Source organism: Lepisosteus platostomus, chromosome 19 (assembly GCF_059453375.1).
Source record: "Lepisosteus platostomus isolate fLepPlt1 chromosome 19, fLepPlt1.hap1, whole genome shotgun sequence".
NCBI lineage: Eukaryota > Metazoa > Chordata > Actinopteri > Semionotiformes > Lepisosteidae > Lepisosteus > Lepisosteus platostomus.
Window position 1 is genome coordinate 6,034,295 of NC_142629.1, and position 27,285 is coordinate 6,061,579.

Genomic DNA, 27,285 nt, shown 5'->3' on the forward strand with positions numbered 1-27,285 from the left:
TAATTATACCAGCCACTCGGGTATATGGCTAGAAAATCACTTACAAGTCGGGGGGTTATGAATAATTATTTCACCGATTCACTTAACCGCTCGGTCAATTCCTGATTTTTACCAGGTTCGAAACATTACAAGGTGTCTCCTCGTTTCACAGTTCATCCCAGAAACAGTCCTTTGGGTCCGTCTTCATCGATAGCTTTCAGGATTTCAAAAGCTTGTAAAAAAAAATGTTCCCTTAGTTAAAAAAGGTACTTTTCAAGTTCACGTGTTTCTGCTCGACATTACTTAAAAGTCAAGAACCAACCACATTGCCATTTATTGAACCGATTCCAGAGCAGCCCGATACTTATCGATATATGCTACCAAGTCCTTCTGATCGGTTAAAAAACGACGACAAATGACCTGCAACTGAACAACAGTCACGAGTTGTTCTGAAATGCTCGGGAGAGAACACTTGTTGCCGTCAAGACCAGATCCTCTTTGTCCAGGAAAGCTTTTAGCGTCTCAAAACAAAATCGCCTTCAATAACGCAATCGCACAAACGATCTCAGCTGGTCGTCTGAGCTGCCGGAGGAAGTGGTCTCCTTTTCGGGGGGGTCTCAAAAACAGAACAGTCTCGGTCTTGCAGAAGATCCAGCACAAAATCTGGATGCGGCAACGTTAGCACCTCTCCGAGAATGACCTCTCCATGTCACTGCTATTGAACGGTTTTGAAAATCATGAAGCAACAGCAGCAGCTCAGCATAACATCTGCATGTTACCAAGGGCTACATCAGATGGGTAACTCTAGAATGACACGTTCACATGCTTGCACAATGGAAAAATACAGGTCATCATTCTAAACGAAACACCAGTTACCCGATCTAATAGAACCATAATCCAGTCTTATACTTCTTAATCTTCTTGACCCCTCTAGAAACCATTGTGACTGACCTGTTTTCTTGGAAGTCAATGTGTCATGCCTAAAAATTTCAAGAAAACGCAGCCCTTGACTACCAGGGGGGGGCCCTTAAATTTTTTAAACTGCTGCTGCAAAAATCCACAGCAAATAATAAATGCAAATCAGTGTTTTCAGGGCAGTACAAGAGAGCTCCGGAACCAAATCAACTACAGCTGACACAGAGCATAACCACCACGATGTGCAGTTGAGACAGAGGACACAATTGGAGCTGGTTGCTTTGAAATTAACTATTGCTTAGAAAAAAAAAAAGTGACAGATACATTACCATTTCCTTTCCTTTTTTGAAAGCGTGGCACGGAGTTTCTATATGAACCACAACTGTATAATTCCCCTGACAGCAGTGGCAAGAGCCTCTCTCGGTCGATTCTGGTTGGCCAGGTGCGCTCATTAACCGTCTTCTTGTTTACCGGCGTCCTGACCCAGAAAACGACCGAGGCTGCTGCCAATATCACCCAACTATGAGCTTTCTGCAATTTGTTGTGCAAGAAGACCTCTCTAACCACCATCATTTCCCTTAAAGACTCGCTATTCTTCTTAACCATGAAGGTCTGGGTAAAAGACCACCTCTGACTGCCTCAGGAACTGCTTTTATAGGAAGCTACAGACTCCAGGTGCGGCCAATTCAGCGATTTCCTCGTGTGAATCTGAAGAACGCGGCTCACCTACAGTAAATGAGATGACCTCGCCCCTTGGAGATTCACCTGTGCACCCAACACCTGCTCTGCTACACAACTCCCTCCCCAGCTCAATCCAAGGGATGGAACGTCAATGTGCCCCTGAAAGACCGTCAGTGTTGGCATAACTGGTACCCGCCCCCGGTTCAACCACAAACAGGAACGGCTGAGTTGCTAGGAACCAGCGAGTCACCAGTGCATCTTTTTCCTTGTTCAACTCCATCTAGCATGGATATGACCCGCAACCAGTGTGAATTCACAATCTAACAAAGTAAGTAGTGCAACACTTCCACTGTCCATCTGATGGCCAGACACTCCTGTTCTACAACCGCATAGCTTGTGGCCGAGGAACGGGGTTCTTCCAAATCCCAGACCTCCGTCAAAATGGCCCCGAGACCCGTGCAAGATGGCATGATGCATCCGTGTATAGGAAGAAGCGCTTGGGAAAAGTCAGGAACTATCAACACGGGATCACGGCACAGCTCCCGAGTTACTGTAGCTCAGTAAAAGCCTTTCCAGCCTCCGGGGTCCAATGTATCGCGATAGCAGCAGTGGACATCGTGAGGTCGGTGAGTGGAGAACCCCTCTCTGCAAACCATCTAGGAATAAAATTACCATAATACCCCACCAGCTCCAAAAAATGCATGCACTTGTTTTTTTATTCTGAGGTTTGGGCCAGGTCTTAAGAGCAGCCACTTAGCCTGACTCCTCCTACTATGTATCCCAAATATCAAATGCACTGAAAAGCCATGCTACTTTTTGTAGGATTTATCTTCAAGCCAGCATCTCCCAAACCATCTATTGCCTAACAATGTTTAAGGTGCGATTCCCAGTCTTCACTGAAAAGGATGACATCTAGACAAGCAGAAGCATATGAGGCGAGGGCTCTCAAGGTCTTGTCCACGAGCCTCTGGAACGTCACTGGAGCCCCATGTAACCCGAAAGGCAACACGGTATAATGGTATAGGCCCATGGGAGTAATAAGGGTGGCTTTTTCTTTAGAGGCATCTGCCAATGAAATTTGCCAGTACCCTTCTGTCAGATCTAGCGTGGACAGAAGTTTTGCTTTCCCTAGTTTCTCTAGTAGTTCATCACCCCGAGACATTGGATACGCATCGAATTTCGATATATCATTCAGTTTTCTGAAATCATTGCAAAATCTCCACAGCCCGTCTGGCTTCAGTATGAGAACTATGGGGCTAGACCAAGGACTGGAACTTTCCTCTGAAACTCCTTCCTTAATTTCAGCTTTCTGTGCCTCAGGCACCCGATAGGGGGGTTCTTGTATAACCATGTCTTGAGGTGTTATTATTTCATGTTGGACACATTGAGTCCTGCTGGGAAGAAGACTGAACCGATAGGCAGTGTTACTCAAGAGCCATTCCATGTCTTGATATTGTGTATCTGAGCTCAGAAGCGATATGTAGAGGGTCACCTGTTCGTTTTTCACAGACACATGAGGTAACCGTCAATGGAGTTCGGGGTCTCGGATCACATTCCTTCCATAATTTATAAGAGGTTAAAGTGATAGATCTGATATTTATTTTGTTTATCGGGTTGGTGAACTTTGTCATTTCCTGATCCACCACCTCGTACAGCCCCTACCGTTTCACATATCGTTTGCTCTCAGTAGAGGGAACCAAAACTTTATCCCCTCTGTTGAATTCTTTCCCTAGCCCTCCAAATACAGTAGGTTTTCTGTATATCCTGGGCTTTAAGGTACTATAGGCTTAATCTGATTGGATTTTGCATTTGTGTCACACAGTGTATGGTATTCTTTTGCATATCGGGAGCCTCCAGGATTTCCTGCGAGATATCCAGTATTCCCCTTGGTTCCTCCTAAAAAGCAGTTTAAAGAGGGGGAAACCCGGTGGGAGCTTGGAGTACTTCCCTGATGGCAAACATCAAAAACGGCAAGGCTATATCCCAATCGCTCTTCTCCTGGCTAAGTCTTTCTAAGCATCCCCTTTAAGGTGAGACTAAATCACTCTACTAATCCATTGGCATGTGGATGACAGATCGAGGTTTGCAGCAGAGTGAACTGTAGGAGGGTAGCAATGCCCTGCGTTAAGTCTGACAACAAGCCCCTTGATCCATCAGGATTTCTCTAGGATTTCCCATCCAGGAAAATAGTCCTACTACTTCTTTGGCAATCGTTTTACTGCCTGTATTTTTAAGGGAACTACTTCCGGATATCAAGTCGTATAGTCAACTACTACTAATAGATGCTCATGTCCACAAGCAGTGCTGTCCAGTGGACCTACCGAATCCATCACAATGCGTTTAAGAGGCACATTATTATAGGAAGGGGAATTAGGGGTACCAGATTTGGAGGTTTTGTACTGGAATTCTGAGCAAGATGTTTTCATCCTCTTTCATTGGGAAGTTGGTCACTTCTGGTTCCTTCCCCTGTAAAAGGTCAGAAAAACCTAGAATGATAGGTAGAATGACCAATGATAAGGGACCCCCAGCTTTGAGACAGACTTCCTTTGCCCTCTATTAACCACTGGAGCAGCAGATAAAGTAAGTGCATTCCCCGACTCGAAAAGAGCCTGAACCGGTTTGCCATTAACCCTAGCTGTGACTTGCAAGAGGCTTGTGTTCCAGCCTAGCAGCTCCCCGAGAACAGGTAGCCGATTATAACCCCAATCCCCAAAGGTATAGCAGAGATATTCTTTAGTCTCTGCCATTAATCGTGTAAATCCTGGAGGATACAGTCTAGGAGAGCCTTTTTCTCCTTTCTCTAACCGTAATCCCATTTTCCTTTTTCCCCCCACATTATCTTCAGGTTCCGTGTTGGTATTTCCAATGTTTCATGAGGATTCTTCTGCCTGGTATAAGGTATTTCCCAGGTGACCCGCTTGTCTCCCTAGCGAGCTCTCAGGCAGCTGTGCGTCTTGCTGCATGAGGCAAAAACTCAACATTCTGGAGCAACCCTTGTCCTACACGACGTCTTAAGTCAGGAGGTAGACTCCAGAGACATGCATCTAATAAGAGTATTTCAACTACAGTCCTTTGTCTGCTGAAGGTTGAAGCCATTTCTTTCTCAAGCAGATTAAGTCAAAATATTTGCAAGCGGGCAGATGGAATGGCTTGGTATTTGCAGGCACGGATTCTCTGGGCTCTCACATTGCTACTGACGTCCGTCCTCACTGGGATCTCCCGTTTTAAGTGATCAGACTCAGATGAGTCAGAAGCCTCGAGGTCAAAATATGCTGTCTGTGCTTCTCCAATCAAGAACATTTGCCCATTGGTCTTTATTCCAGCCTTGTCTCTCTGCTGTCTGTTCAAACACCACTAAGCAGGCTTCTACATCTCCTTACGTCATTTTCTGTAGAACACGTGCCAGGTGCACAGCGCTATAGTCCCTCCCCCATCCTCCTGCTACTGATATTTGAGCTAACTGAGTGTCCACCCTCTGCTGGAGAACCTCAGTAGCCTCCAATTGTGTCACTATAGCATCTTGATTATTTGTTTCTTGTTGGATCTTATTAGTTTCTTGCTGCACCACAATGACTGTATCAGTGCTAAAATAGCAGCCTCCACATTTTCCTAAACAAGCAATAATGATTCTCAAGCCCTAAAGAAAAACATGAGCATCCCTCCACTGCCACCGTATGCAAAAGATTCCCCTTTCTGATAGCATTGCAAGGGATTTTCTACATGAATTAGAACTGTATAATCCCCCGACAGCAGTGGCAAGAGCCTCACTCGGTTGAGTCCGGTTGGCCAGGTGCACTCATTAACCGTCTTCTTGTTTACCGGCGTCCTGACCCGGAAAACAACCGAGGCTGCTACCAATATCACCCAGCTATGATCTTTCTGAGGTTCACTGTTCACTGTTCACTGTTCACTGTTCACTGTTCACTGTTCACTGTTCACTGTTCACTGTTCACTGTTCACTGTTCACTGTTCACTGTTCACTGTTCACTGTTCACTGTTCACTGTTCACTGTTCACTGTTCACTGTTCACTGTTCACTGTTCTTAGCCATGAGGGTCTGTGTAAAAGACAACCTCTAACTGCCTCAGGGACTGCTTTTATAGGGAGCCAGAGATTCCAGGTGCAGCCAATTCAGTGATTTCCTGGTGAGAATTTGAAGAATGCAGCTCACCTAAATGAGATGACCCCGCCCCTTGGAGATTCACCCATGCTCCCAACACCTGCTCTGCTACACTTTGCTATATAAAGTGCATGGCAGTGCAAGGAAAGTAAGTTTTCAACTGCCTTATTGGAGGCAGCTTTTTAACTTTTTGAGGCTGGGGCTGGGGCTACATTAGACACTAATGACTATGAAATTGGCTTCTCGTGGGGGAAGGAGCTCGGGGCAGCCTTGTCTTTTAATAGGCACTGCAGAACAGGAAGGACCCTGCGGATCTGGATTCAGGCTACACACGCTGAATGATCGTTGTCACATCGATGTCCTTTAACACAGGCAACATGCTTCATTTAACTTTCCATTAAAACACTTTGATGCAGAAGCGCGTGGGGACCTTCGATATAGGTCACCTAGAGGCGTGCTGCGGCACTCGCCCACAGCCCCCAGTGGCAGAGAGTGGCAGACAGCTGCATTTAGAACCCATTCCATTTCATTTACCGATCTGTTCTCACGTTCTTGCTTTTTGTTTTGTTTGCCATGATTGCTTCCTTCCTCCCTGGGATCCCTTCTGCATCTAACTCGTGCTCACCTCAGGTCTGCACAGTGGGCATTCAGCCCATTCGGAAGATGGCCCATGTTATTGACTTGGAAAGGATGAATACAAATATTCACCTAAGAAAAAGCATAATCAAACCTTGAATGCTGGGTGGAAGATGTTAAAATGCCAGGAAGATCTGCAAAGTGAAATTTAGAAGCCCAGATGCAGATTGTATTCTCCTGTGTGGAGTCCATGGTTGGTGCAACAATTGCACAATACAGTTGCTCGGTTTGAACCTTCAGGTTGTGATTAAAAATATTCTGTTAAAAAAGTGCAAACACCAAGTACACACTAGGACATCACTGGAAGGGGGTAAACACCTTTGCAAGGCACTGTAAGCAGAACAGTTAATTGCTAACTTACAATACTTTACTGTGTTCATCCCACATATACATTTTTAATTTAATTTAAGAATAAATAATATTTACACCAATGTTGGTTTTAACTCAAGTAATTTAGTAAATCTTAATTACACTTGTTACCATTAACAAGTGGGCCGAGTGGTGGCACTGTGGCTCAGGATCTGTGCCTGTGGGTAGAAGGTTGCTGGTTCAAATCCCACAGCTGGCAGAGGAATCCTACTCTGTTGGGCCCCTGAGCAAGGCCCTTAACCCCAACTGCTCCAGGGGTGTTGTATAAACGGCTGACCCTGCACTCTGACTCCAACCATCTCTCTCCCTGTCTGTGTGTCTCATGGAGAGCAAGCTGGGGTATGTGAAAAGACAAATTCCTAATCCAAGAAATTGTATATGGCGAATAAAGTGATCTTATCTTAAATCCACACAATCTAAAATATTACAGAAAAAAATGGGCATCAGACATTAAATTAATATGCAGTGCAGCAATGTGTCTAATTAATGTCAAGGTATAAGCATCAAAGCATAAGCTTTAGTGGTTTAGATAGATACTTTATTGATCCCGTGAGGGAAATTGCAGAGAACGAAAGTGGCTCGAACCCACAATCTTGGGTGTACAAGATCGATGCCTTACTACTTGGCCACCGTTGTGCATAATATAGAAATCCATCCCTGGGTGGGCTCGAACCACCAACCTTTCAGTTAACAGCCGAAACGCGCTAATCGATTGTGCCACAGAGACTGACGGAGACTTACTCCATCAGGTACCGTACGTGCTAGAGGAGACCTGTGCTCCATGAATGGGTCCATCGTCATAGAGGGAGCAGAGAATGGGAGCACACTTTCCGGATCACCCCAGGATGAGCACTGAACCGCATGGACCCCCTCTGTTAGCAAACTGGGTCTGTCTAAACAGAACAGCCTGGGACAGATGGGTGGGCAGCGCCCTCATGACGGACTCATCCTCAGGTCCTCCTCAGTGTTGAATTCCCCTGTGGCGGGAGGCCTGGTCTTTTGGGGTGCTGGGGTTCACCATATGTCTGGGGATCCCCTGATCCTGGCTCCTAGGAAGTCTCCTTCCACCCAGGTGAGGGGCCTGAAAGTAGTGGGGCCCTGCACTATTTCACATGCAGATCTCGCATGTCTCCTGCCTGAAGCCTAGGAGATCAGTAGCGTTCACTTTCAAATCCGACTGGGCCAAAGTGGAAAACTGTACTGGTTTTTGTATGTGGGTTCTGCAGTGGCCAGTTTTTGGGTGTATACTACAGAATTAATGTAGAAATTAAGAACGAGTTACCCTTCCGCATTAGTAGAAAAATGATTCATCCTGTCTGTTCTTCAGGACTTCTGTACAGGGGGTATATTGGACAATATATAACTGACATGATTATTTCAAGCAGGTGCAATATTAATAGACAAAAATGAGTGGAAAAAATATCTTTCTGCCTATCTCTCTTTGTTTACATTTCGCACCATGAAATGTGACTAGTGAACACAAATGCAGGGCCTGAAAAATGACTGTACAAACGCAATAGTTATTGCTGCTCCTGTAGATTGATTGTAACAGATATCGCTAAATGAAGGTTCAGCCTAAGTCATTCGGTTGGACTCTCGGTACGCAGACAGTGATGAGACAGTGAGCTGCGTTAGGGTTTAAGGTCCCCCAGGCAAACAGACTGCACAGGAGAATATTAAAACTTTTCCAGATCTCTACCGATAACACTGCTGATATTCCTGGCTCTGTGAGTGCTATACAGCAGCACTAAATACAACATCGTTGATTGGGCAATCACTACTCAGCTATGACAATGTTAATATTTAACTGCCAGGGTCGGGCAATCAATGTCTTCTTAAACAGACTGAAAGATTGTTGGCACAGTGTGTTGGGAATGTTTTAATGCATGCAGGGTAATTGATAGATTCGCCTCAGTCCAGACAGCACAGTCGCATCAGACACCAGAAAGCCTTGAATTTAACCCTGCAGCAAAGGAAAAGATTGGTAACATCTAACAATTTGAAGAAATAAACACTGTTCCAAAACACTGGGGACCCACTGAGGTATATTCCGAAACTCCGTATTTAAAAGAAGTGAATTATATGGTCTGATTATTAAGGGGGATATTATGTTTAATGCACTAGCATGGCATCATTAAGTATTGTGTACAATTTTGGTCACCAATTTACAAAAAAAAGGAAATTGCTTCTTTGAGATCAGTTCAGAAGAAAGCACCCGGGTACTTCTGTGTACAGACAGACTGAAGAAACTGAAGATTTTCGGTCTTGAACAGAGAAGGTCTGATATTAAGCCAGCCTCGTGCACTTCTTCAACATCAACTGAAATACGAACCAGAAGACCCAACTGGAAACTACTGCCCATGAAAGTGAATTGAAAGCAGAGAACGGGAGCCACTTGTCTGTCCAAAGAGCTGCGGGAGAATTGAACGGGGTCCCCAGTTTGCTGAGGGCAATAATCTGGCTACTTTCTAGAAAATCAAGACACCATCTGCCAAACAAGCCTGATGAGCCAACTGGTACCCTCTCATCTGGAACGGTTATGTTCTTAAACTTAATTAGTAACTAAATAAGTAAATAAAAATAAAAATAAAATGATTTACATATAGAAAGGGACTCGCTTTCCTTTCTTCCACCAAGACAGTGCAGCACCAAACACTAATGCTGACTCATAAGGTTCTTGCAATAACGCTGGTGCCAGGTTAGAGCCATCCTGTGCCCAACAAAGGCAGAAGACACTGTGATTGTTCCTGGACTGCAGAGTGACACCTGGAATCCAGCAAATTCAGAGACGCCGAATGGTGAAATCAGCTTTAATCACTACAATCTACTTTATAGCCTTAAAATGGGCCCGTGACATTTAGCTCAGGGCAGCCAAAAACACCAGCAGCCCCCTGTTGAGGCACCAAGGCAAGACTGTATGCAGACACATACTGCACTTTCCAATGAATTTATATTGTTTAACGACAGAAAGACACGATTTCCACAAAAATTAAGTTGGATTGGTACATCAAGCTCTAAGCACAGATGAGAAGGCTTCTGTTAAACCGGCAAAGACTTCAAGAACAATAAAACAGTCTTTAAGACCCATGGGTTTTAACAAGCAGACAAAAAACAAGCTTTTTACATTTCTGTAAATCCAGGGAATGGAGCTCGACATTATTTCAGAAATGATTTTGTTTCTTAGAGTATTCTGAGTCCTCTAACGTTGCTTTTCTGGGCTACCTTTACCTGGGCCTCCATCTGGACAATTTGGCAACTGTGGGCCCAGAGCAGTTTTTACAAATTCATTTTGTAAGTACCATAAATCAAAAAGCTTCTGTTCTGCTGCCAGTTAATATAAATGCGTCGGGTTGTCTACTGAATCCGAAGTGTATTTTAATTTTAATCTCTTGAATACAGCCTTTCATTCACAACCATAAATGCAGTGCTGCTTTGAAAAATTCCTATTCCTGTTTTAGACGTATCGGAGCAGTGCAGAAAAACGCTGAAAGAAAACCCATTCTGTACAATAACAACTGGAGAATTGCAGCTTTGGGACTTCATTTCCCTTGTTTCAACGGCCCTCTATTTGTACTCATTTGTGGTCTGGAGTGCTTTGTGAACTATACTGTAACTCACCGACAATCACCGCCGAGTCTGGTTAGTTACGTGCTGCGATATACAGTACAGCCTAGTGACACTTCATGGCAAAGGTTTAGTGACTGTGTGAACAACTGCCTTCATTTAGTGCAGCAAATACAGCTCAGACCCATGTTAATATCAATGACAAATTGTCCCGTGCAACCCTGCTATCTGGAATAGCAGTCCTCTGACGTCTCAGCGAGATCTCTCTGCGTTTTACGAGGAAACCACAGAACTCCAGACAGAAAAATACATGTTGGGTGTCGCGAACGGCGCATGTTATAATTGATCTCGGACCGAGGTATTTCGGAGCCGATACTTGTTACAGGGACCGACAGAGCAAGAGTTCATGCAGCTCCCGGAACGCGAAAACGCAGGTGCAGCCACCTGGGCTCACCGGGGCTGCGACTCGCACAGCTATCTAGGGTACAGCTTGTCTCTTAAAGGTCAGGGCGGCCCTGGGGCTCAGGCTGCGGCTCCCGAATCGTCCCGACAGGCCGCGCTCCCCGTTGTCTCCTCCTGTTTACCGACCATCGACGGCCGGAGCAGGCAACGCATGCGTAAAATAACGGAAGGGCTTAGAATAAATAACGCAGACTATTTGTTTTGTTCTTCTTCTGAAAAAACAGAGCCTAGAATAATTGAAACACCTTTGTTTCGCAGAGGACTGTAAATATTTAATCTCTAAATACGTGATTATCAGTGGAGCGGTGCGTGTGTTCCCCTGTTTATGCACACCGTTTTTATTTATCTACTTTTTTATTTTGTGAACTTTCTGGGCTTTAATATTGGAAGCCAGGAACTCTGTGTACTTATTGGAGGGAGTGTCTATCAAAACCTACTTGTTGTAAAGAGTTCAATGCTGGAGGTCGTTTCTCTTCCTTGTCTACATCGTAGATGCACAGAAACACTGCTCTAATATGGCCGGGCTGCTTAATTATCAGATCTTTCCCTTTCACGGCTTGCAACCCGAAATACGCACAAAAATATATACAGTATATTTCAGCAACGTGGGGCTCGCATTACCTGCGAGTACAGCAGTTTAAGTCCGTTTAAAATTAACATTAGCTGTATTGCAGACCCTTATGGTGCCAACGGATTTCTTAGGTGTTGGCGCAACAGCGCAGACGACTAATGTACAGCTACACACAGAGCCCTCACCTTTCTCGTCTCTTCCACATGCCCACTCTGAAACTCGCACACACCACTTTAACTTAAGCAATCTTGATTTTGCTTTCCTGGTACCTAAAGTAAAAGACTTCATTTGTAACAGGACAAAAAAGTTGAGCATAAAGAATTAGGAAGAAAGCAGAGTGGCATTTGATTAACAACTCAAATAAAGGCTACTTTTACGCTAACATATTGTGCCTATTTTCCTCACAGCTCAGTGAGGTTAGGACATGTTTGATTTAAATGACATGGAATATCAGTATCGGTGAGTTCCGAAAACATGTATCATGATGCCAGTTTCCAAGCTTGCATCATGGGAAAAAAAACAACAAATGCTGTTTTGACTAGTGTCTTTTGAGCCACAGACTTTACAGAGCCACAACTTTTTCAGTTCACTCAAACTGTTACAAGTTCAGTTTGCACAAAAGTGTTAAAAGTAGCCAGCAGCCATATCACCCTGCAACTCACCAGCTGGTCAGTACCTGGATGGGAGACCTCCTGGGAAAAACTAAGGTTGCTGCTGGAAGAGGTGCTAGTGGGGCCAGTAGGGGGTGCTATTCCTGTGGTCTGTGTGGGTCCTAATGCCCCAGTATAGTGACAGGGACACTTTACTGTAAAAAGATGAGATGTAAAACTAAGGTATTTGGTCAAATTTAGTGGTCATTAAAAATCCCAAGGTGTTTCTCGAAAAGAGTCTAATTTGACTCTGGCCAAATTTCCAAATTGAAATTCATCTGTGAATTGACTTCATTACTCTGTTCTCCTCCCCACTAATAGCTGATATGTTGCTGTTGCTGCATCATCCAGGTGGGGCTGCACACTGGTGGTGGTGGAGGGGATCCCCATTACCTGTAAAGCGTTTTGAGTGGAGTGTCCAGAATAGCACTATATAAGTGTAAGCAATTATCTTTTTTTAAATTCTAGATGGAGCTCACAAATGCTTTCAGTTGCTTGAGTGTGCAAGTTAAGAGAAAAGGAATGTGAACCATTTCCTTCCTCACACAGAATCAGTGAAGCCCAATGGCACACTTGTGTTTGCACACCCACACACATACAGTACTGTACACCCCATTCAGCACACAGCCTGACACAGACACAGATACTGACACTGCACGGCTGACGGGAAAGGGATGCTATTAAGAACAGATGTACCCTAATCTGCAAGACCCCACTTAACTGAGAAACACTTCAGCTGATTAGATTACTTTTGGCAAAAAGACACTACCATCATTTTGCAATTATAAAATACAGAACTTCTGAAAATGCATATACAATTCTAACAGTGCATGCAGAACTTATGATTGTGAATGCAGATTTATAATTGCACAAGTTCATAATGAATTTCTAAGAAGAATACCAGTCAAGAATAGCAGCAAACATCCATCAAATCCATATAATACCAACATATGTATTAAGTTATTTCAGACTGAGAAGATAGGGTGCACTGCAGGGTAAATCATATTGCAGGATGAAAGATTGGTCAAGGAGGAATACTCATACTCTCCACACTGGCTACAGGTGAACTGGTCCTGGCAGGGACTGGCTGTTGCAGCAGCAGTGCAAGGCTCTACTAAATGAATGGCCCATTTACCCCGTTTATGTATGTAGAAGGAATATTCAGCAACGGGCTGCCAGTTTTGCAGGGGCAGTTGCTCTTGTGTGGCGTGCACTCTCATGACTGTGACTGGAGTACTAGAGAGGAAAGCTGGCCTCTCCAGAGCTGCTCGTTATCAAGGGGAGCCAGATGACGAGAGTGGGGGAAAGACAGGCGGTGCATGGGAACCCATCGGAGACACAGTCCTGCTAGTTTTCACCACTCCCTTGTTATCGGCCTGCGGGGTCGGTACAAACCCAGCAGTAGACAGTCTAACTCCTTCAACAGCCACAGGACGGTGCGGACTACGGGACCCGTTCAGAAAAGAAAAAGAAGTCCATTTAGGATTGCGAACAGGAGGCGCTTCTTTACACAAATGGTTGCAGGAGTCTGGAACATACAAGAAGCCCTGGCGTCTTGCAGCACATGGCTCAATAAGATCCTCAGAGAAACTGGCAACAGGCAACCAAGGACGAGGGGCTAACCTCATCCTTGAACATATGCAACTTCATATAAACTAGGACACGATTTCCCCAGGGAATTGTGGGAATCTCCACCTCAGTGTCCCTGAAACACCCAGATACAACAGATCCCTTCACTGCCTTTGATCAGCTCTGTAATACGGAATGTTCCCAAGATCAAGCTTCTTTTTTTTTTTCTTAAGTGCGGGTTTGAAGTACAAGAGCTTGAGCCTAATTCCCCCAGCAGGGCAAAATACAAACTTAAAAAGGCACAGTCCCTCCACAGTGCAGGGAGATCCTCTGCCTTCAAACAACTCTCTGAACGTGCTGAAAAGCTGTAGGGACAGAAGGCTCCGACGCTCAGTGGAGTGTATTGTCTCTCAAGCACACTCACCTTCTGTTGTTGTTTCAACACAGGCCTGGTTCAATAGGGTTCGACATCAGCCTTTTCTTCAGAAAATGTTAAGTTCCGTTATTTTTTAAAGCCGAAGTTGTTGATGCAGGATCTTATGGGTAACAGGTGCAGACCGAACCCCACCTTCTCACCATGACCTCTTTTCCCTATAAATTGAATGCAGACCCTAGGCCTTATAGATCAGCTTTAATTTAAACCCTGAACCAGGGCTTTCCTGTCTATACTTACAAAGTTATTACAGAATGTTAACAGGGACATCATTCCAGGTGGAAACTGCCTCTGGACATCTGACACAAGGAAGTTCAAAAGGTTAATGGAAGCATTTTTCCAAGCTAAATAAAATGAACAGAAATGAACACTGCACCTTAAAAAGTAGATCCATGGGACCGGGCAAACTAGATCTATCTAGATGCAGGGCCCTTGAATTGCACAAGCAACAGTCAGACATGTGTAGTCCAAAAACTGAGACCTGGGTGTCCTGTTTAAAATGGGAGACCGGAGAGGTCTGGGGAAGACACAACACTCCCGTTGAGCTCCACTCACTCCTTGTGTTTCGTCTCGGAATACGCTTTCCTGTTTTTTGGTTCTGACTGCGGTTTGAGGACTTAGTCCGCTCGGCTTTACTGTATCGGATACCTGGCCTTTTGGAATTCTGCTGCCTTTTCGACTACGATCTCTGGACTACGTTTTGAGTTTCTCGCCGAGTGGAACGTTTCTCACCGATCCAGCTCTGCTCAAGATCCAAGACTCTCCAGCGGTGCTTCACGAACGTAACAGTATCCCTCCATTCTAGATCCTTCTCTTTCCCTCAGTCTCTTTCCTTGGCTGATTCTTCTGCGCTTTGATTCATTCCAGTCGACGTGTGAATGGCGAACATACAGTGCATCCATGCTCAGCTTGGAGAAATAAGCCGGCAGTGTATTGAAAGAAAGGCTGTGCTCAAGGAAACACAGGTCAGCATATATGAAGAGTCTTCAAATGGCATTGTATAGATTTGACAAACTTCCTAAAGCCAGATCACATCATTTATTCTGTTTGTTAGCATCCGCGAGACGTAGCCCTGTGAAAGCACCGATCTCTAACTACAGGAATTAAGAATTTGTCAAGGTCCTCCATAGCCGTCTCTTTTTCTAAAACAGAAGGGAATTAGTGTTTTGTGTTCTAGCATAAATAGTGCAAATTACACGGTGGCACACAGTGCTGATGAAGTCTCCTGAGTGTGTTACCAAATGATCCATGAAATACAAAAATAAACTAAGGTGACGACAAAAAGGCTTGATATTTTGAGGCAAAAATTGCCCCCTAAATGCATTGCTACATCTTCTTCACCAGCTTCTGGGTTTAATTAGTCATACATTTGAACATTCAGCCAGTCAGAACAATAAGGAGACTGGCGAAACAGGGGCTGGATTGTTCAGTTTGGGGGCCCTTGCAGATATCTGAGCACTGCTGACAAACCAGGCTTCATTTTGGTCTTCTTCGTTCACCAACAGGCCGCGATGTGCTGTTGGTACAACGCTGATTCTACACTTCCACACAACTCCAAATCCCTACGTCTCACGGGATACCGAAAGAGCACTCTTAAAAAGGGATGCGGATCGTGTCTTTTTACAGTACCCAATGACAACATCCCTTATTATAACTGGCAAGTATTTTGTGCTATTGGATTCAGTCTGATTTTTTCCTCCCAGTTACTACACCCCATTGGGCACTATTTGCAACATTTCTGTATTTCTGTTTTAAAAAACATTGTTTGTAAGTCAGAAAGACATCAGTAAAATAATCACCATATATCTTACGTACTGTAGCATAATTTACTGTATGTCCATATATTATTATACAGCATTGTGTTCTTTTCAGCTGGAATTGTGAACACGATGAGGTCAAGGACCCTCTCTGTAGACTAAGCTGCATCTGATGCTTCAGACTGAACCGTGTTTCGAAAAATCATTCACTCACCATGTTACAACGATTTAACACACTGCCACAAGCAGCAGATCATATTTTCAGGCACTACAAACGTCACATCACTGTGACTGTTACCTGTCCCCAGGCAATTGCAAAGAAAGGTGGATATCTGTAACAGAGGAAGCACTTGTACAGCTCTGGTGTACTATACACCCGCCCTCCTGCCTCTTCACTTTTGAGAGCCCCTAGGGACTATGAGGAAAGACAGATCTATATAATACTCACAATGCACATGTTTGTCACCTACTGGAGGTGGTTCGATTGGAGTGTCCTAGCAGTTGAAACCTGGAATATAATATACTGTAGATAACATGTGCATTGCACTGTAAAATACAGCACCTGTGACTAAATAGTATAAGAAAACAAAATACAAAACGATCTCCATTTTATGAGCATAAAACCCACAAAAGAAGAGCATTATAAAAAAGAAACCACAATTTAAGGGATACTGACCAAAAACATCAACTACTGTAGAGCTGAAATTTAAACTTCCACTCGGACATAAGGCATATATTCCAAACCCAGATTCTAATGGTGTATTTCTATTATGTAAAAGCAAAAAGGCCCAAGACTGAAATAAACCAGTCACCGAGGCAATTCAAGCAGGATATATCGTCCCTGTTTGGAGAGTGAACCAAAGTTTTGATTTAATGTGGGTTTATGTTTCTAAGGTTGAAAAGAAAACATTTCCGTTTTAAAAAGGAGACATTGTATGTCATTTATCAATGCAAATCTTCTGGGATTCTAGAGTTTGGACACAGGTGGCTGGTGCACAGACATCAAGCATGCTGGTCACAGTTCTTGAACAGTGCTCGAATTGGGCCAGTACTGTCCCGTTGAGTCCTGGTACTTTATAATGATTCATTGCACAAAATAAATTCTCTTTTAATCTCTGCCTCTTACAATTTCAATCCTGTTAGATTCAAAAAACACCTGATTACAATCCAGAATACTGAACACCGTACCATGGGCAGTGCCAGATTTCTCATTGGGCACTGTAGGCACAGTGCCTAGGGCCTACGACATTTTTAGGGTCTACGAAGGAGGGAAACACTAGTGAATAATGAAGAACGAGCTGAAACAAGATGCTTGTGATCGACTCTAGGTGCTCCAAATCAATAATCACACGCTCTCTAGAAACTAGGAGTATCATTACACTAGCATTAGCATAGTTTATAATAATAATTAACAATTGCTTACACTTATATAGCGCTTTTCTGGACACTCCACTCAAAGCGCTTTACAGGTAATGGGGATCCCCTCCACCACCACCAGTGTACAACAACCAGCTGGATGATGCGACGGCAGCCATAGTGTGCCAGAACGCTCCCCACACACCAGCTCTCAGTGGGGAGGAGAGCAGAGTGATGAAGCCAATTCATTTATAGTGCATCATGTAATGGACGTAATTCAATTGGCGTTTATCCCTCTTTTTGCACATTTCGGAGTGAAAGTGCCTAGGGCCTACGAACACCGAAATCCAGCCCTGAACACGGGCGTGCTTTTTGATCCTGTATGTTAGCACTTTGAGTTCATATAATCAAAATGATGCCCAAGCTCGTTTTTATCCAATTATTCTGATGTTCCTGAAGCAAATCTTGAGCCATTCTCTGACTGAGTACCCTACCTGGGATCAGTCAATAAGGATCAACCCATGACAAGCGAGACAAACGTCTATCCATCCAGTACGTAGCCAAAGACAGATCTTCTAGTTATTGTTTTCCCCAGTGTTAAATGGGTGTTTCCACCGCCTATTTTAAAAACATTCAGCTTGTTTTTAGATAAGGAGATAAGGGGAAGGGGGCAGGACTCTACTTTTCACCTCTACAACACGTCAACATCCAAGGAAGGTTCCAAAACGAGCTCCACCCGGCCTGGATGTTAAAGACTGGGAGTGTGATGAAGAGCTATCTACTACCTTAAACCATCAGAGCAGCCTACAGATCCCACCTCTGGGGCCACCCTGCCACCCCTTCCACGTGTGACTAGGAGGAGAAACAGGAATGGACATTTTTGGCATCTGTATGTTCTTTAAGGGGGAACGGCGGGCGAACTTGAGCAACGCAGCACCTGCTCGTGTAAAAGCCAGGCTCTGAATTGTAATTGCCGAGGGCGGGGTGCAGGAGCTAACGCCAAGGACAGGAACAGACTGGAGAATTCACCGCCCAGGTCCCCCCCCCCACGCCACCTTAGATAATCTGAAACCTGAACCCCGTGGCTGAAGATGCGAAAACATGTCAAGATGCAGCACGGCACTGAGGAAGCACTGAGGTACTAAAACAAACGGTCCTCAGATGGTCCCGCAGAATCAATGAAGGACTGAAATGTCTCGGATTACTCAGCTGCCGGAGGTACGGCGTCTTGGAGAGAGCAGCGCAGGAGCCTTCGGGGGCTGTCGATGCCCGTGAGGAAAGCAGACGCAACCCCCGTGATCGCAAAGACACCGTCTCCGCTGGGAGCCACGGGGGGCTTTTTTAATCAAAAGGAACATCCCTGGACGACTGCCGCAGTTTTGATTCCGTACCAGAGTGCAGGGCTTGATGATAAGCCACGACATGTCACAGCAGTGACAGGTGGGAAGAGTCGCTCTGACATCGACGTTTTAGCAAATTTATTTCGGATTGCCGAGAGAGAGAGAGAGGAGAAAGATAGACGAAACAATCACAAATTGCGGCGAATGCTGAAATTATTTTTCAGCTAGAACAGCCCCACAAAAGTGGGGGGAGAAGCGCTTTCGTTATTGCTCTCTCGACGACGGCTTGGTCACGAAGGCCTTGAATTACTGACACCGATTCCCCCCCGAAGGATGGCAATGGGGGGGTCTGTGAGGTCTGATCCCCCCCTGATCAGACCTCACAGATCTGACCTACTGTACGTGCTCGTTCGGGAACGCTTTCGCAGGACTCTCCAGACGCTTTTGAAGGGCTATCAAATGGCTTTTAAAACGGTTTTCTTTTCTTTTTAAAGAGAAAAACCTCAAATTGATGCAAAAAGGTCAACCGGGTCAACCTTCCACCCCAGAATCCAGGCGTAACACTAAAATCAGCCTCAAGCACCTTGGCATTAAACCGATGGAAATGAGTTAAACAGCATTATATAGCATTTTCAATTACAAAGCAGCCACCAGAAAAACTTCACACATTAGGTCAACTGGGCTGCCTTGGAGGAGTACAGAGCCGAATTTCTGGTGTGAAGGGTTTAGGTCCTGAATTCTGCTATGCAATGGGTGCAAAACCGAATAACACAACTCCTATTGATAGAAACAAGAAAAAACGTCTCAGGGTTGTGAAAAACAATTATGATTTGGCCAGGAAATCATACATGTCACATGCTGGCCACCATTTCAACCTTAACATTTAAAGCAACCAGCAGAACAAGCATTAAGGGAGATCTATCAGGGAGAAGGCTTCTATCCTGACTAACGGCACAGAATTAAGAACTTACTGACACCACGGATAGATGGAGAATTCTAGTACAATCATAAACTAAAGGTATTATCTAATGTATTAGACAGTATGTCACACACCACAGTAAACATAAATCACTACAGGTGTGCATTTGCTGTATGTGTGAAACTGGGTGGAGAGCACACTTCTAACTAAAATAACACCGCATATCCTGTTTACACCTTATTTATCATAGATTTGTGATGGTTATAGGCAGTATTCAATTCCTGTGCGTTTACAAAACAGCTATTATGCATCTAATATCGGCTTAAATCTTCACACATTTATACATTACAGTCTATAATGTTCAGAATGCTTTGGATATCATAAAAAGGTTATCTGCACCACCTTTGTAATAAAAATGTAATTGCAACCAGCCCGCGGTTCCTTGCAGGTACGTCATTACCGTTAGCGCGGCAGCGTTTTCTAAGACGCTCATCTGGAACAGAAGTGTGATCAGGTCTGTGCAGAGCAGGGCTCGGAGGACGCTGAGCTCCACAGGTTATACATTTTATCTCGGATCTTCCCAGCAGTGCGGCGGGCGCTGTGCGTTACTGCGTGTGTGTTTGTGTGTGTGTGTGCGGAGAGGGGGTGTATTAGGAAAGGGGCTCAGCAAGACTCGGTGAGCAAAATGGGAGAAAACTTCAAAACGACCTCTTTCGACACGAAGCAACAAATGGAGCACACATGCGCGCCCCACTACAGCGACCAGGGTGGGCACGAGTTCGTTTCGATGTTTGTGCATGCCCCCAAAACAAACAAACAAACAAACTGGCTCATTAGAGAATAAAACAACAAATAAAACAAAAAAAAACGAAAAAGCCTCCATACCTTCAAGACAGCAGGTTCTCCACAGTCCAGAGTGGGTCATGACTTCTTCGTTCTTCCTGCTGGTCTCGTTGTCGTTGGCGGATTTAGTCCTGCACACGCCTCTGGAATACAACCAGTAGTCCGTCCCGACCGCGATGGTCATCAGGCTGAAAGCGGCGAAAGCCCCCACGGTGGTGATTAACATCTGGACGCCTCTGTCACACATCCTCATTGTGCTTCATGGCAGGGTGGAAACGCACGCAGCCAAGGCGATTCACAGGGTGCCCGGCCCGCCTGCCTCGCCGCCTCTCGGCTGGAGATTCCTGGCGACTTCAGCTCGCATTAACATGATCTTCAACTTTCTGGTGTTGGTGGGTTTGTTTTGGTTTTTTTTTTTTTACCGCGATGTTGTGCTCTTAATACCGCCGCGGACAGCCCGGGTGCCTCGTCTTCCACCTGCCCCCGCAGACTTCACCGTGTTCGCGCCGCACATGCCCGGCCAGACCCGGGGACAGCCGCCTGTGTCGGAGCCGGAGAAGGGAGATGTCAAGTACGGGCAGGAAAATGAAAAAAAAAAAAAAAAAGATGCGCGTTTTCTCATCGACCGGCTGAGAAGCTGTGACAGACCCTGCAATTACCGACAAGAACCTAAGTACCTACCATTGACGAGGAGGAAAAGGAAATCCCTGCAGCGCGCTTCGTTTTTCGTCGTTTTCCCTTAATTTCAAAGCGTTTGCCTTTCGATCTATTATTTTTCGCCGGCGAACGGGACTGAAGGGGCTTGCTACTTAGACACGCGATTCCCGATGTGCGCGGCGATGAACAGAGGCGGCATAACGGAATGCATTAAAACCGGCTGCAGTTAACAAACCACTACATTTCATTGAATACCTGCTAGACGATCTTTACGTTTCCTCCCATTTACAGCGGCAGCGCGTTTTCCCGCTAGAGAATACAGGAGAGTATCTGAAATTTGAGAAAAATCCGACTTGGAGGAGTTGCAGTCTGCCGTTGAAATCGCCTTCTCTCGCACGGATTTTGAATGCAAAAAAAAAAAAGGGCAAATATAAAAGCAGCTGGCGAGAAGGCTCGTAACTTCAAGCAAACGTTGCTATTAGCAGCATTGTGAACAGTTGCAAGTCGCAAGTAGCGGCGGCAGCGGCAGGAGTAGTGGTTATTCACGCTGGCGCTTGCAAATGTGCTTCTGAAATGACAGCTCCCACGTTCCTCCGAAGCTGCTTCTCTTAAACAACGCCCACAGCGCGGCCGGAGGGAGAGCCGAGCGCTCCGCCTGTTGCGACTGGAACGCGCAGGCTGCTGTCCGCGGTGCTGAATGGCTTCGGCCGCCCCGAATCTCCGGATGCGCAGCTCGACGCCGCCCGCACAGCGCCTCTGGCCGCTCCGATGGGCTACTTAGGCCTTCATTATGCAAAAATATTGACAAGCGATGCATAAAGAATCGGACCCCGGAGGGGAAAAAAAAAAAAAGACGGCACACTTAAAGAGCTACCGACTCACTTCGCCCTCCCCCGTTTCGTTTCTTGGGAATCTCACGCACACTAACTCGGAATCGTGTTGGGTGTTAGCAGACAGGATTCCATGAGACTCCCTTTGCAAATACGCGGGACATGGAGGATACGCCGCTGAAAACATGGTTATCGTCGGTGCCAGCGCTTTAGCGATTCATTTAGCGGTTCCATGGCGCAAAGGCTGACATCTCGAAGCTGTGCGAGAGCTTGTCATTAATGCAGTCTTAAAGTCAATGAGGTCATGGAATTTCCTTACTGGTGCCTAAGGGGAGGGGCACGCACATTGTAAAGAAATGCCGCTTTCAAACAAGACGTTGTAGAAAGCAACAATTCTGTTGTTTGGTTCACTGCAGAAAACCCGTCTTATTAGGTTGTCTTTCCTGCTTCCGAAGACTAAAGACACTTGTGAACATTTTTCCGCAACTGCAGATCATACTTACGTGTACACCCATGCTTTTTTTTCGCCGTGGGTCTATTCTATTTGTCATTCAGGTCCCGTCTAAAAAGAACAAGCAGTGACAGTTGAATGTCTGGATGTCCGCTGTGGAAGCGTTTCTGGTGCTCAGGTCCCTTTCATCAGTATGACAGATGTGTTGATCAAACCATGCCCAGGCTCACCTCAGGACCACTCCACTGATCTGACTGAGCAGTACCCTAAACTGAGCAGGGCTGAGTACTGAGCACAGACAGCAAGGGGGTTTGCAGTGAACACCAGCGTTCTGCGCTCGGCTCTCAACAAAGAGGATCAGACAACAGTAGTGATCACTTCCCCGAAATGCAAACCTCCCCTCTTCCCTGCCTCTCGTGACCCAGTCTTCCCCGTCCTGTTGATAGGCACGGCTGTGGATCAGAGAGACGGGGTGGGCGCTCAGATGCGTGAAAGCTAGAAAATCCTGTCGCGCTCGAATCTCGCAAGGAACAGGTTCAGCCCGGACTGGTCTCTCTCGATGCGCGATATTAAAGTGATGTGATACTTCCAGGCCCCCGAAATTCACACCAGCCTGGAGAGCTTTGCTGAAAAGTGGTGAATAGGTGCGCGTGCTGCCCCTGTGATGTGACATGCATTTAGTGAGCATATTCACTGGGGGAACTGCTGTGTGAACAAAGCGCTCCATTGTGAGCCTCCTATTAAGAAACCCTGAACTTGGGGATGCTAGAATTTTCCCTAGAGAGCCACTCCATTGCATTGCTGTGCAACATGCATGGCATGTGTTGACAGTCCCTTTGACTGGCTTCTGGGCAGCAAGAATTCAGGAGATGAAATAACCTCCATATTTCAAGTATTGGAGAAACCCTCATCATATCCAAATCACAGACAGACAAACCCTGTCTGAACTGGCCACTGTAAAGAAAGCTCTACTTTCTCTAGAGTTTGTGCAGTGTGAGAACCCAGTGGCTTTGATTAACTACATTATGTATGGCATAGTGCCTTATCATTTACATGCTCAGCTGAGAATGTGAAACCCCATAAAAAAGACAAATTTAATTTAGCAGCAGGGTAGCAATAAAATCATCAAACATAGGAGAGGAAAGAATGAGTGCCTTTGACGCACTATAATGTACATCGCCTCATTTTAATTTTCAATGACGTCCAAGAAAATGTCTCCATATGCGTCAGAGAAAAAGGAGGTTTTAATCATTCCAAAAGCTAATTAAGGCACAATCTATACAAAACAAACCAGCAAACATTTTTTTTTTCCTCTATGGCCTCAGAGCCCAGAGACATCTGCTTCCTGATGTGTCTTTGTCTTCCGTTTGAATTTTTCCACAATAATTTGTTCACACCAATTTATTCTGCTTTTAAAAAAGAATGCAATTCTGGGGGGGGAGCCGAAAAACCAAATGCAAGTCGTCCTTCACACAGTTTCGTGCTAAAACAAAATGTGAACCTTAATATCAATTTTAGGAAGGATACAACAAGCACACATGTATACTTAAGTTCATTAAAACTAGAAAGGAGTTCAATGCACGCTTGAAATTAAGATCATCTGAAGGTCATAAGGGCTACATAGTGGTGCAGTGATTAGCATTGCTGCCTAGCTGTGCTGGAGCCCTGGGTTCAACTCCAGCCCTGGGGTGTCTGGATCGTCATCCCTCCTCTTAAGGGCGCTCCGGTCCTTTTGTATTTTAGTTGATTTCGTGCACCTGCCCCCTCTTTTGTCTGTCATTATTCAAGCCTGGTGCTCTCGCTATTCCTGGCTCAGTATTGGGAGATGGACTCCTGGAAGCCCGGCTGCCAGTGGGTCCAGGAGAGACCCGAGGGCACAGGCTTCATCACGGCGTCCCGACCGTCTGAGTCCGGTGCTCGGAGCGCCTGGGCTGGTTTTATCCCCTGTCCCCGTTCCGGAACCCCTTCCGGGTTTTTAACTGTGTTTGTCTTGTCTTTGATGGATTCCCCGGTTTCGGACTTTCGACTGCGCCCCGGATTCCCCCTTTTTGACTGCCTGGATCCGTTTGCCATCACCAAACCCCCCCGAGCACCGGATCACCGTCGACACGCCCCCCCTGTCTGTCTACCTGTCAAATCCTGCTGTACCTTCCCCAGATGTCCTTCTCCACTTCTGTATTTTCCCGTCTGCACAGGGTCCTGAACTACACTTCGCGGAAGCCTGGACTGGCTCCTGTTACATGGGGTGCTTTCTGTGTGGAGTTAGTACTGTATGTTTTCTCCAAGTGCTCTCGTTTCCTCTCACAAATTAAAGACCTATTGGTAGGTTAAGTGTCTTCTGGGAAAAATTAACTTGGTGTGAGTGTGTGTGTGTCTGTGTGTGTCCTGCGATGGACTGGTGTCTGTCCTGGGTGTACCCTGCCTTGTGTCTCTTGCCTGCAGAGATAGCTCCCATGTTTCATCCCTGAATTGGATGAAATGGCTAGCAAACGGATGTATGAAGTTCATAAATGCCTTCATGTAAAAGCTCGATTTAATAAATGACTCAAGAAATAGCCTAGCTTTGTTAAATCACTGCAATTTTTCAAAGGCATTAAAAGTTTAATCATTCGAATCCCCTGTAGCTCAGTGTAACTGTCACTTTAGAGCCATTGTTCCACTGGAGATGAGAGAAAACTAATAAATGACAGATCACAAGCAAAGCACTTCCATCATTAACAATTTTGCAGAACATCCTGCTTTCATACCAAATTTCCATCACGGTTTACATACTATTTAAAAAAAATCAGACAAACACTACAGTTTCTACACTGGCAAGACAACTAATTCACTTAGCTATATAATAAAGCCAAGAAAACATAAAAAAAACATTCTTTTTGTCCAAATTCATCTTTTGAGCAGAAAACATGATCCGCCAGAAACATAGATAAAACAGAAACAATGAAACCAGAACATATTTTCATAACAAAAATGTCCAAATATAATTGAGCGTGATAAAATCATTGGCTTTTATCTCATAGTAATATTAATTTAGTCTTATGCTTACTGTGAACATCCACTGTCTATCCTGGGAGTGTGGTTTTCTAAGCCCCTTTGTCTTTTTAAAAAGTAAAAGAAAAGAGGTCAGTTCTAGGAGACTGAGGGCTTATTTCAGTGTTTCACAGACAAACAAGGCCTTTCAATGCTCATGGACTATTTCACAAGAAAACGCCAATACCAATTCAGCCTTAGGTCATCAGGAAAACAATTAATGTAGAATCCACTGTCTGCTCTCCTAGAGTTACTGTGGCATTTTCAACATTCTGAACTCACCCAGTGAGCCAGCTGTTCCAGGCAGCACCAAGCCTCTTTATGTGAAGTTCACACAGAGGGAAGCTCCAATTCCTCTGCAAAATGATAATTGTGCCTGTCTGTGGCCTAACGGAAAACACACAGCAGCATGTTCTAATTCCTCAGTGATCCATACAGAATTCACCAAGGACTCATTACCGCTTGAAGCTGATATAAAGGCGTTCTTTAACTGCTGGGAAAAGGAGTATGCCATTTCTTGAACAAACAATAACCATTAAGTTGCAACAACTTTGTAATGATCCATCAATTACTGCTGGTCTCAGTGCGAGTTTGTCTACTTAATAATATATAAAAATAAAGACGACAAATTGATTTTTGTTTTCTCACAACCCTCAAATGCAATGTCTTTTTTCATAATATAAAAAGAGCTGCCTGACAAATAACCTCTCTCATCACTTTAGGCATTGCCTATAATTAACTACTGAATGCCATAAAGATTCACCTAATCTCCCGATGAAAAGATATGAGAGAAACATACATTCGCAGTCATGCAATAGAACAAAACGCCACAAACTGCTTTCAGTGTTATGTGCTAAACTGACACTGTCACAGCATCTTCCTTTGAATTCCCTAGAAGACCTAGCTAAGATACTTGTGACCTAATTGCTCACACATCCTTAGAGTGATGTACACACAACCGTCAGCAGTTACTGTAACTTGCGAGGAATTTCGACCACTGTTCTACATCACTGAAGACTGGAACAGGGCAGTCAGCTCATGCTGGGTTCAATTCTTGAATAATACGGTGACAAACAGGGTGGTACAAGAATTAGAGAAGTGCAGCAAATAGTGAGTGGGATCATCAACAATTGAAACAAATAATCAAATATACAAAAACATTAAAATATGCCTCAGTGTACTGTAATTATTTTCTGCTTCCTGGGATCCATGATCGACTGAACTGGAGACTGCGGCCCTGAAATCAGGCGACGGATTGCGTTAGGCCGCAGTGCGATGCTGAGCATGCACCAAATCTGGAAGAGCACAGACATCAGCCTCACAACCAGATGCAGAATGGTCCATGCTATTGTGTTCCCCATATCAATGTATGGGTGTGAAAGCTGGACCCTGAAAAAAGCTGACCGAAAGAGGATAAATGCTTTCGAGCTACGGTGCTGGAGAAGACTGTTACGGATACCATGGACAGCAAGGGTCACCAATAAAGAGGTTCTGGAGCGCATCAAGCCAGAAATTTCGCTTGAGGGAAAGATCACCAGACTCCGGCTCACTTATTTTGGTCACGTGATGCGATCAGATTCATTGGAGAAAGCAATGATGCGTGGGATGGTCAGTGGAACAAGAAGACGAGGCCGCCAAAGAACGAGCTGGCTCGACGCCATCAAAACAGACACTGGCTTAGGCATAGAACAGCTGAAAGAGAAAGTCCAAGACCGGAAAGCGTGGCGAGAGATGGCCTATAGAATCGCCGAGAGTCGGATCCGACTGACTGGATGACATCATCATCACTGTAATTATAGGCATGAGATTTTTGTTCTCTGGGACAGCTTAAGCGAAGGAGAAGTAAGCCAGCGGCAAACTAGGAGAAACAACTCTTAATTAAAACTGCAAATGAGACGCATTAACCAACACACAACATCACTAGCATAAATCAAAAACCCTTCACAATTGACTAACAAGACGTCCCAAAGGCCTACGCCCTGACCAACCAGAAAAAACAAAACCCAAGCTGCTATCAAGTATTAAAAATCCTATATAACCCCCAACAGGCCGACAAGAGAGATAAACCTACCCCCTAAATAAAATAGAATGCAACCTACAGTTAAATTTCTCTAGCAATCTCTAGGATGCTGCAATATAGACGAGAACCCTATT

General features: G+C 45.0%; 1 protein-coding gene across 4 annotated transcripts in view; it reads right to left on the minus strand.

Annotated features, from left to right (window-relative positions):
* Window positions 1-27,285, minus strand: part of LOC148644997 (voltage-dependent calcium channel gamma-3 subunit) — a 56,706-nt gene that overhangs the window by 22,595 nt on the left and 6,826 nt on the right. Inside the window, exons 1-2 of one of the 4 annotated variants that reach the window (XM_088612496.1) lie at window positions 21,076-22,591; window positions 20,206-20,703 (exon numbers count right to left, since the gene is read on the minus strand). In XM_088612496.1, the coding sequence (XP_088468622.1) occupies window positions 20,206-20,416 (211 nt within the window). In that variant the 5' untranslated portion in view covers window positions 20,417-20,703; window positions 21,076-22,591. Of the gene's footprint in view, window positions 1-20,205; window positions 22,594-27,285 lie in introns of those variants that run through there. The other 3 variants (XM_088612495.1, XM_088612497.1, XM_088612498.1) reach the window with 3 other exon arrangements.